The 12,385-nt window shown below is 31.4% G+C and overlaps 1 protein-coding gene across 1 annotated transcript; it reads left to right on the top strand.

The window, feature by feature from the left end:
* The first annotated feature begins 9,325 nt into the window (after positions 1 to 9,325).
* On the top strand, positions 9,326 to 12,006 carry LOC137000816 (uncharacterized). The gene is made up of 4 exons (XM_067358309.1): positions 9,326 to 9,525; positions 9,603 to 9,644; positions 9,727 to 9,959; positions 10,074 to 12,006. The coding sequence occupies exons 1-4, from the start codon at positions 9,414 to 9,416 to the stop codon at positions 10,104 to 10,106; spliced, it is 420 nt and encodes a 139-aa protein (XP_067214410.1). The 5' UTR covers positions 9,326 to 9,413; the 3' UTR covers positions 10,107 to 12,006.
* Positions 12,007 to 12,385: the final 379 nt, after the last annotated feature.

Here is a 12,385-nt window from a genome sequence, read left to right as displayed (position 1 = left end):
GAGGAGGGGTTAAGGCGGATTCTCAATATAGCTTCTCTCATGAGGATGCCGTGTATCGGCTCCCGCACATAATACGTGTTTTGTTGGAATACAAAACACCTGCATTTCATCGCGGTTGTCAGAAAAATATCTTATTAACAGAGAAATTATACGGTTTGATGTTAACATTGACGGTCTGGAATTATATTCTAGTTCGCATAAAGTATTTTGGCCAATATTGGGTTGCCTCGTGGATGAAAAGGAACCGTTCATAATAGCAGTTTATTATGGAGAGAGTAAACCTTCACTAGAATCCTTCTTGCGACAATTTGTAGATGAACTCTCTACTTTAATGACAAATGGAATTATATTTAATAACTCTATGTATCATGTTGAAGTACGGAATTTTATTTTGGATGCCCCTGCAAGAGCATTTATAAAATGCATTAAAGGACATACATCAAGGAAAGCTTGTGAAAAGTGTCACGTCACTGGTGTGCGCTATAAGAATAGAGAAATTTTTCTGGATTGTGATGCACTTCTTCGTAATGATGAAGAGTTTAGATTAAAAACAGATGCTGCCCATCATATTCCCGGGATTACGTCTCCATTAGAAGAAATTGGAATTGGTATGGTGTCTCAGTTTAGGTTGGATGAAATGCACCTCTTATATAGTTTTCCAGCGGTGGTTGGAGTTTGTTTTGGGAAAACAAGGATTAAATCCAGGACAAATTTCAGCGCGCAACAGAGCTGCTGTTTCTACAGCAATTGATGAAATTAAACATTATATTCCAGTAGAATTTTGCAGAAGACCTCGCAACTTATCGTATTTTGGAAGATACAAGCATCAGAATTTAGAAGAATTCTTCTGTACGACGGTTTAAAAGTGTTCAGTTTGCTGGATCGAAATCTATACACAAACTACTTATTTCTGCAATGCGGAGTATATATTCTTTTAAGCCCTTTTTTAGTTGAAATGGACGGTATGATTCAAATAGCAGACTTCCTTCTTCATTCATTTGTTCGTCACGCTGCAGATATCTTTGGAAAAGAATTTATCACCTATTATATACATGCACTTTGTCACTTAGCTACAGAATGCCGTATCCATCTAGCTCTTAGTAATTTCAGTGCGTTTAAATACGAAAATTATTTGGGCATCATCAAACGTTGCCTAAGAGCACCATATATGCCTCTTCAACAACTTTACAATAGAGATTTTGAAAGAAGAGGCCGACTCATGCAGAAAAACATAATCGACGAAGAGCACATTAAATTAAGTAAAAAATGTTGCGAAGAAGGCGATGAAGAGATTTATTTCAAGTTGACCATGCATGGAATGACACTTTCTACATCTGAAGCTGATTGTTGTTTTAAATAAAAAAATAGCGAGATAGTTGTTCTCACAAAAATTACTTGTGCCTTTCGTGGCGCACAAACTTCTTTACATGGACATAGGTTTAAGAAAATTTGTGACTTTTTTACATTTCCTATTTAATCTACAGACATAGGCATCTGTAAAGTATCGCAACTTGAGGAAGCTGAAAAAGTTTGGTCTTTTAATCAAGTACTTCAGAAATGTATTCTCATTCCTGTCGATAATAATAATTATTTATGTATTCCGCTCATTCATGGACAAGAATAAAATAAAGGTGAAATATTGAACTTCAAAAAATTGTATCTATACAAATCCTTTACTTCTTTTCTAATTTAACGTGAAAATGTCTATCTTATTAATTATTTTGTTTATTACATAAGCTATTGTTAATATTTAACTTTACATATATATTTTTCATATGTTAAATGCTAAGAGTTCTTGCATTTGAAAAAATTCTAGTTAAAGGGTGCGGTCGAGTTACTGCTACAAATGCTTTGAAGCGTTTCGACTGCGGTCAATTTAGCACTTCGAAACATTTCAATGATATAAATGACGTCACTGAAACGTCATAAATATTCTCTACCATTCCGCTTCCAATGCTGCAACCGGAGAGGTAGTACGGCTGAAGCGTTTTTTGAATTTTCGTAAATTGCGGGAAATTGTGTCGACTGTCGACTGAACAACATACATGTGTAACGTGGTTCTACGTGCTCATCTGAAGATTCTGTGTATAATAAAAAACGTTGAGCTACATTATTGTTAAAAATGCCAAATATTACGCTATTTGATGAAAGAAATCAAAGTATATGTTCAACATAATTTTCAATATTCTTAATACGGTTTTCATTTGTGATATTTTGAGAGGTTATTATTATGTCAATTTCCTCATTATCACAAAGATAAGAATATATATCTAAATAATTCTTTACAATACATATTGCAGCTATATCTTTATTCATTTTTAAAAAATTTTTAAACTTCGTTATGTTTTATATGTTAATTTATATTTTTTTTTAATTTTACACTTCAAACGCTTCAGACACTTTCAGACCGGTCAATTTTACCAACGTTGAGAACATCTGTAGCGCTACTTGACCATTCCATGAAAGCGTTGAAAACGAAAGCGTTCGAAGCATTCAGAAGCGGCAACTCGACCGCACCCGTAATCATAGGGCTGTAAGCAAATCGATAGTTACAGTGAAATATTCTTATTACATTGTGAAAATGCTTTATTGATTCATTTGTTTACAATCTTATGGTTACGACTACAACTTTTTCATGTGTAATGACCTTAAGAAATACCAAACTGTTTGACGTTCTAATTATTTATGGTCTATACTTATAATCTGATCTTATATTTAAGATTGTCTTATGGTTATATGGTAAATATGGTTTTGGATCGTCTTAAGATTCCGTTCAACCGATTAAATAGCTGCACAGCATCGATGATTGTACTACAGATTTTATAAATATAACAGATCTTAAATATAAAAACGAATTACCGCTCTGAATTTCTATGTGTTGATACGGTATACATGTCCCACAATTCTTAAGCTGGAAGGCATTATTACTTCTAATGTATGATAATAAAATGTTCCCTTGTTTATTTTATTTACTTCTTTTATTTCACAATTTTGATTTTGACAGTTTTATTTGACAGTTTTCAGTCGTTGTTTGGCCGGATGGTGGCATATGTGTGGTGGCAACTAAGTGGATGAGTAAATGTAAAGAAAAGGTCCGATATCCTACTCAATCCAAAAAGCCTACAAAACTGCTAATGTCTCTTGTAGAAGCGGAAGAAGATTGGGAAGAATTTAATGTTGAGTTCTTGCAACAGTTACAGTAAGTAGCCTAGCTATAAGCTTTATGCACTGTGTTCAATTATGGATACTGAACTATTGTTTCTTCTCGTGTTTACAGAAACTTTTAACTTGGCTCATAAAGCTGCTATAATAGCTGCCGAAGATGAACCTATTGACTCCAATGTAGAGACTGATTATGAAAAACCACGAAAGCGTCAACTGCCAGACAGATTTATTCAGAGTTCTGATGATAACTGGCAACCAGAAAATATATGTACAAAACGTAAGCGGCAAATTGCAGGAAGATCTCGTCGAGAGATACAAGATACAGAGAACGAAGACTGTCAGGATGTTTCTCAAGTAAATAGTATACCAGCTCCTGCAAAAAATATCAGGGAACAACTCGCTGCATTGAAAGCTCAACACCTTCAATAAAAAAAATTGAAGCTTAATGAATCTAATTCAAATACAAGAAAGAAAGTCTTGGCTATGAAAAAATTAACAAAAATAGAAAAAAATGATAAAGTGTCTCCTAAAAGATCAGCACCAAAAGGTAATAAATTAAATCTTTATAATAAGATTCATAATAGTTTCTACTCATTTTTGTCATATTTGTATAAGTTATACGAACACATCAAAATTGATTTATGTTGTTACAGAAATTTTGAACTATGGGGAGAGTCTTGCAGATAAAGAAAATGTAAATACTGCAAATCTTCCATGTACATCTAAATATGTAAATCTTCCTGCCTGCAATCAGTCTATAACTTTATTGGATAATAATAGTAAACTTTTTCTTTTGTTTGCAAAAGTATTTTTATCGTATTTCTCTGATTATTTTTTTCTATACTGAGCGAGCATTTCTTTTTTACGCCACCATTCACAGAATGTAGATAGCGACAAATAAAAAAGAAAGGCTCGCTAAACATAAAAAAAATATGTTATTTGCTTACTTCTTATTAACATGTTTTGAATGTAAAGAGGAAATATGATAACAATACAACTTGACTTTGAAATTCCTGTAAATTAGACAGTATAAGCTTTGTTTCTTAAGAGGATGCTGAAGTGACGGGCGAACTCCGACGCGAAAGCGCCATCATTTCGATGGTACTAAAAATGAAATGACATTATCGGCGCAGCCTACGGACCTATGCCGCGTAGGTCCGTGTGTACGCATTTGTTTGCAGTGGTGACTCACTACACTGACGTGTGGTCTGTGTACGTGTGTCATCGGAAGTTTGTAAACAAACGATGCTTGCGCTTGTTTCCTCGACTGAAATTTCGTCGCAAGGCTGCAATATAATGTCCGAAAAAACATAAGCGTATACAAGGTGTCAAATAAATACAAACTAAATATGACAAAATAATAAATGAAAAATATACATATAATACTATATATATCATTGAAGAAAAATGTCATATACTTTTCTTACTTTTATCCTTATGTAGTAAATACTAAATAACTAATTAATCAATTAATTAATATATACATATACACATATATTCAATAGTTATCTTTATTTTGTATTTTATATGATAATGACTGAAATAATGAAAGTATATATTATTTCAGTTATATAAAATACAAAATAAAGATAACTATATTCAATATGTATATGTATGTATTCAATAATTAATTAACTTATTTATTTATTTTGTATTTATTACATAAGAATAAAAATAGGAAAAGCATATAACATATTTTTCCAATTAGATATATAGTATTATACATACATTTTTCAAATAAAATATTTTATCATATCTAACTTATATCTATTAGACACCTTGTATAAGTCTATTTTGTCTCGTATGTACATCATTCAGCCATACGATAGAATTTCAATTGCGAGAAAAAAAGTTAAATGACCTTATAAATTATCTGATAAAATATAAACAGACCACACGTGCAGTAAATTGCTAACTAAAGTAAATACGTATTTCTTCAAATCTGTCAGCTGACGTTAGATCGCCTATGACAATATTTCTTAAAATCTGCCAGTTCACGAATAAATCGTCTTTAGCTCTCTTTTTTCTAAACTGTCAGCTGACGTTAGATCGCCTCTGACTATATTTATTAAAAATTGTCAGCTCACGATAGATCGCCTCTGACAATATTTCTTACAATTTGCCAGTTCACGAATAAATCGTCTTTAACTCTCTTTTTTCTAAACTGTCAGCTGACGTTAGATCGTCTGTGACAATATTTATTTAAAATTGTCAGCTCACGATAGATCGCCTCTGACAATATTTCTTACAATTTGCCAGTTCACGAATAAATCGTTTTTAGCTCTCTTTTTTTCTAAACTGTCAGCTGACGTTAGATCGCCTCTGACTATATTTATTAAAAATTGTCAGCTCACAATAGATTGCCTCTGACAATATTTCTTACAATTTGCCAGTTCACGAATAAATCGTCTTTAGCTCTCTTTTTTCTAAACTGTCAGCTGACGTTAGATCGTCTGTGACAATATTTATTTAAAATTGTCAGCTCACGATAGATCGCCTCTGACAATATTTCTTACAATTTGCCAGTTCACGAATAAATCGCCTTTAGCTCTCTTTCTTCTAAACTGTCAGCTGACGTTAGATCGCCTCTGACTATATTTATTTAAAATTGTCAGCTCACGAAAGATCGCTTCTGGCTTGTCTTATTCTATATTGCCAGTCCACGACAAAGCCGCCTCTGGCTTGAAGACAAGAATAAGAATTTTCTTCTAATGCCAGTCCACGAGAAAACCGCCTCTGGCTTGTCTTATTCTATATTGCCAGTCCACGAGAAAACCGCCTTTGGCTTGTCTTATTCTATATTGCCAGTCCACGAGGAAACCGCCTCTGGCTTGAAGACAAGAATAAGAATTTTCTAATGCCAGTCCACGAGAAAACCGCCTCTGGCTTGTCTTATTCTTTATTGTAAGATACTTTTATTACGTCATATGCTTTATGTATATATATATAATGTATATTATATGCTCCACATTATCTATATTTATATCAAAATATTTTTCTAAGAAATTGACATCATTTTGTATACTCTTTTTACAATAAATGTATATGATATATGCCATATTTTTTATTTCTAAAGCATGAAATATAAAGATATTTTTATTTTTTTGTGTCTATTATTTGTAAAAAAATCTTGATAAAAGAAACAACATTAATTTTGCGACTTGCAATAATCTGTTTCATTATATGCTTTTTTTAAATACTTACAATTAGCCTTATTTTATGTGATTAACTTGGTATTTAAAATACGTATCAAAATCGAAAATGTATTTTTATTACAGTAGAAAAGAAACATTCTTGTCTTACAACAGAGAGAAATGGCAAAATATAATATTGTCTAAAGTACAGTCCAATAAAAACGCATGTGTGCAATATAGAAAGAATAAGGTAAAAAAGAGCTATAGATTAGTTCCGAGATTTTGGGATAGAGGCGCTATACAGTTCTCAGTGCTATCTGTCATATACAGAATCTTTTAGGTTAGTTATGTGTGTGTTAGTTGTGCGTGTGTGTGTGTTTGTGTTATGTGCTACGAAACCCGGCTGAAAAAAATGGGTTGAAGTTAAAATTGAACATTTTATAAAACCACTGTGATTCATGAAAAATCAGAATTATTTTTTCAAAAATATAGACATATTTCGACTGTGTGTTTTAAACTGCACTACACATTCAAAATTCACAGAATAAATTTATTTCTGCAAAGTTGTGTATAATGTCAGTGGAAAAGTGATTTATTTGTTATTATTAGGTCCTTGAATAAGTTCTCGCTGTTTCTTAAAAGATGGCGTAGCGGCACTCTGTGCATGGAATTTCGTACGGAAACGCATCAGCTAAGTAGTACTATATGTAACCTCAAATTCTAGTAGATACAGTTTACCACAGTGTCAACCACGTGTTTAATTACCTATTGCGAAAATGTCTACTTTTGTGCCAAATAAAGTGTTTTTGCGGGGAATTTTATTGCACTGCTTTATTCAAAAGAAATCTGCAGCTGAAGCACACAGAATTCTTGTTGAAACATATGGTGACAATGCTCTGTCGAATACGACATGCAGAGACTGGTTTAGGCGCTTTAAAAATAATGACTTTGACCTTGAAGATAAAGAACGTTCTGGAGCACCGACAAAGTTTGAAGACGAAGAATTGGAGGCATTGCTTGATCTAGATCCATGTCAGACGCTAGTAGAGCTCGGGAAAACATTGCAAGTAGATGCGTCAACAGTTTCAAAACGTTTAAAAGCGTTAGGAATGATCCAAAAGTCATTTTGTTACATGACAATGCTCGGCCACATGTGGCAAAACCAGTCAAAACTTACCTGGAAACGCTTCAATGGGAAGTTCTACCTCACCCGCCGTATTCACCGGACATAGCCCCCTCGGATTACCACTTGTTTCGGTCGATGGCGCATGGTTTGAGCGAGCAGCGCTTCCATTCTTTCGAAGAAACCGAAAAATGGGTCGATTCATGGATTGCGTCAAAAGATGAATCGTTTTTTCGACGGGGGATTCAATTACTGCCAGAAAGATGGGAGAAAGTGGTCTCTAATGATGGACAATACTTTGAGTAAAGTTATTGTAAGCCTTATATTTTAAATTAATGTTTTTTTTTAACAAAAAAAACAGCGAGAACTTATTCAAGGTCCTAATACATATACATGATATTTTCCCATTCCTCTCTGGTGTAAGACTACAATGTTTTTTTTCTACTGAACTAGAAATTAATTTTATACTTTGATGTGTATTTTAGATACCAAGATAAACGCATAAAATAAGGCTAGTTGTAAGTATTTAAAAGAAGTATATATTGAAACAGATAATTGCAAGTCACAAAATTAATGTTTTTTTTATCAAGATTTTTTTACAAATGATGCATACAAGAAACTAAAAATACCTTTATATTTCATGCTTTATAAATAAGTTATATGACATATACATTTATTATAAAAATATATACAATATACAAAATGATATTAACTTTTTACATAGATACTTTGATGTGAATATACATAATATGGAGCACATAATATACATAATATATACACATAAAGCACATGAATAAAAGTATTTTGTAGAAATTAGAATATGAATGTATGTAATTAAATAATATAAATGTTTGCAAAAATGTTGCAAAATTTATGTATAATACATACACTTTTTTATCCTTCAGAGTGCCTTCAACCCATTTTTTTCAGCCGGGTTTCGTAGCACATAACACAAACACACACACACGCACAACTAACACACACATAACTAACCTAAAAGATTCTGTATATGACAGATAGCACTGAGAACTGTATAGCGCCTCTATCCCAAAATCTCGGAACTAATCTATAGCTCTTTTTTACCTTATTCTTTCTATATTGCACACATGCTTTACATAAATCTGGAAAAGGGTGGCGTTTTGAAAATAAGTCTCTAAGCTCTATTTTTTTGGTTTTCCATTATTGTTTCATACGCTCTTCTTCGGCACATGGTCTTGTTTTGCAGATTGAAACAGTATAATTTTGATATAAAAGATATAATTCTTTGAGGTGACATTGTCGGTAAATTTTCAAAAATTTTTTTTATTTTTTGGTTTAAATTTGACCAACTGCCGAAAGATTAGCATATGTACTTTATTTACACCAAAGGATTTGTAATTCTATTAAAGCAATAAAAAACGCCACCCTTTTTAGAAAATTGAAGTTTCGGTCGGTAACAATATGACTTCAGCATCCTCTTAAGGTTCTTCAGGAATGACTTCTGATTCAGATATGTTGCTCGCGACGCAAATATTAACAAGACATAAAATTAATTCTACACTGCATCAAGTAGAACAGTGCTCGGAATTAGTCTGAACATTTCAGCCGATTTCCGTGGTATACGCCTCCTTTCCTCTCCTTACCGCGCGCGCCGCAATCGCTAGGGCCAGCGCCGCCGAGCGTTAGGAGCGGCACTATCCGATTATGAGTGGGTTCTTCTCCCTATTTATTAAAATATAAGAAAATTTATTAAAATTTATTAAAAATAAATTTTTTATTTTTAAATTTATTAAGTGGAAATCTATTGAAATATTTCCACTTAATAAATTTAAAAATAAAAAATTTATTTTTAATAAATTTTAATAAATTTTTTTATATTTTAATAAATAGGGAGAAGAACCCACTCATAATCGGATAGTGCCGCTCCTAACGCTCGGCGGCGCTGGGCCTAGCGACTGCGGCGCGTGCGGTAAGGAGAGGAAAGGAGGCGTATACCACGGAAATCGGCTGAAATGTTCAGACTAATTCCGAGCACTGAAGTAGAAGATCAAAAGGAACATGATGAAGCTTTTAATAACAGTGAGAGCTCAGTGTCGATTGATACTGCAAACTTTTCTTTGGAAAGTGAGAATATCTTATTTTTTAATTATTCAATTTGTTTTCAATTATAATTTAATTATACACAATGTATTTTTGGTCAGGTTCTAGCAGCTTCTTCCACAAGAAGAGAAAAAGAAATGTCGGTAAATACTCAATGTTTTTATTTCCATGTTAATTACAAAGTAAAATTAGAATAGATTAAGTAATTATGAATGTCATTTTCAGAGAGTACAGATATCACATCGGAAATTATTGACAATATTGTCCAAGTGCAAGAAGAAATACGTGTCAAGCTTGACCATTTAAAAGTCAAATTAGATCATATCATAAAGAAGCTTTTTCCAGAAGAAGTAAAATTGACGCGACCACACGGAATCCCCGCATTTCCTTTACGTACAGAAAAGGAATGGGAAAATCTGGAAGAAATTCTTGCAGATGATAATGCATTTACATACGTGGTAAATCTCAAGTCTTTTCTCTTTCTAGTCGCCTAAAATGAAGTTGTTTTATTTTTGTTATGTTTTGAGAAAATTAAAATTATATTTATAACATAAATCTATAAAATTGTACAGGTGGATGTTTTCGCAGCAAAAATAAAAAACTGAGAATCAGAAGTTGCTGCTGTGCAGTCTGTACTCCCAAAAATTATTTCAAATTTTCTTGCCAAATTTATTAGCTGGGGAGGCACTAAAAATACAAAAATTGCTTTTAATAGCAGCAAAACATATGAAGCTATTTAAGGTGAATTAATTTTGTATATATTATTCTACAAATAAAATTTAAGGAAGTATGTCACATTTTAAGAGAATCCAAGAAAGCTTTTTAGTTAAAATACAATTGATATAAAATAACTTTTAGGCAATCCAATTTATAATTGTCAAAATAAGACTTTTTTTTATTCGTGGTGCAATTAAAGATTTTTTATACAATCTTTATTTATTTATGAATTCAAGATAATATTAAATATAAAATAAAATTATATACGAAAATTATATACAAGTTGATTTATGTTTTTGCTGTTAAGTTCTCTTAGTATCTTCTCTTAGTATCTTGGTATGCTTGGAGTAGAGATACGTAAAACAATTATTTTTCTAATAATATTGAAAAAATTATCAAAAAGTTGAATGAAATTACAATAGTTTATTTAAAATTTTTTATTCTGTATTAATACTAATTATTATCTATTATTTCTTTATTTAATTATTTAAAATTGCTTAATTATTTAAGTTTTTAAATTTGATTTTTTCAACTAATTTCAACTAATTTTTTAAATTGATTAAGAATAAATTTACTTTTTATTTTTTTTTAATTAATTTAAATTAATTTTTTTCTAATAAGTGTTGTGAAATAAAAAAATTAATGTTAAAAAAACGATGTATTTACGGGCATGATAAAATATATTTTTAAATCTCCAATTGTATCCTCTAAATAACACTTTTCCATTGTATTTTAAAATAGAAAAAATTATTAAATATATAATGATATATTTCTTTGCAGCCACTATTTTACAGAAGTTTGGTAACACAACTGATCTGAGCAAACCCGACAACTATATGAAGCGCTGGTTTAATACAAGTGCTCAGCGAGTGGTGTAAATGCATGCAAGAAAATACATGCTGCTGATTTTTTTATATTATATATGTTTAACACATTTAACGTTTTTATTGTTAATTATAATATATAATTATAATATAATGATATAATAGTTATATATGAAATTAATGTATATCAAATATCGCAATAAACTTCACATATTTTACAGAATAATATGTTATATTTTTAATTATTCATAAATTTAATTATCATAAATAATAATAACAATTATCCTCCTAATACTATAATAAAGGAAAATCCGCCATATTGCTAGGACGATTTTTTGACGTCAACAAACAGTCAAATTTTGTAATAAAAAATCATCATGTTGACTTTTTTTGTTGTGATGTAGTTTTGATGTAGTTTTGATGTCAAAATGATGTCATTTTGACTACGATGTGTTCCTTGGGAAGTAGTGCGACTACTTGTGCGATTTCCTACCGGCGGAAAATCAGAAGTATAGCATCGACGGCGCGCATACAAGTTCCTGAGATAGCGGCGATCACCATATCAGTAAGAAAAGAAAATACTAAAATGTTTGTAATAAAAATATGTTATTTATTTATTTATTTATTTATTTATTAATATAAGACATAAATATTTATTAATATAAGACATAAATATTTATTAATATAAGACATAATTAAAAATGTTTTTTTTTCAATGAACATGAACAAAACGTTCGCCGTGCCGCGCGCAAGTACAATGTTCATTATGCGGAACATTGTTTTTCACACGCGATACAACATTCGCAAAACTACATTGTGATTAATTCTTCTATGTTCCGGACAACAAATATTATACTCGCGCGCGGCATGGCAAGCGTTTTGTCCACATTCGCCGTTAATAATCAGCATGGCAGAATATTCGATCGGCGTGTAATACATTTTGCACAACATTGATCGTTATATTTTATCGGTTTTTTTTCTTTTTTTTCTCTTTTTTTCCATGCGTACCATTATACTAAGGTGCAAAATTTATTGCCCCAAAATTATGAAGCAAAAGTGAGATTTTGTACATGGCTACTGAATAAAGAAGAGAATCAACCCGGTTTTATAAATAACATCTTATTTACCGATGAATCGTGCTTTACATGCGATGGTATTTTCAATACGCACAATACACATATCTGGGCTAATGAGAATCTAAATGAATATCACATAAAGAATTACCAGCATCGGTTCGATATCAATTTATGAGTTGGCATATTAAATACCTCAATAAGTTTTACGATTTTGTACAAAAATGTGTAAGATTCTACGAATTTTATTTCTCATATGAGAATTTCTGA

This window comes from Linepithema humile, chromosome 6 (assembly GCF_040581485.1).
Source record: "Linepithema humile isolate Giens D197 chromosome 6, Lhum_UNIL_v1.0, whole genome shotgun sequence".
Classification (NCBI taxonomy): Eukaryota; Metazoa; Arthropoda; class Insecta; order Hymenoptera; family Formicidae; genus Linepithema; species Linepithema humile.
This window is presented reverse-complemented; position numbering and strand designations above follow the sequence as displayed.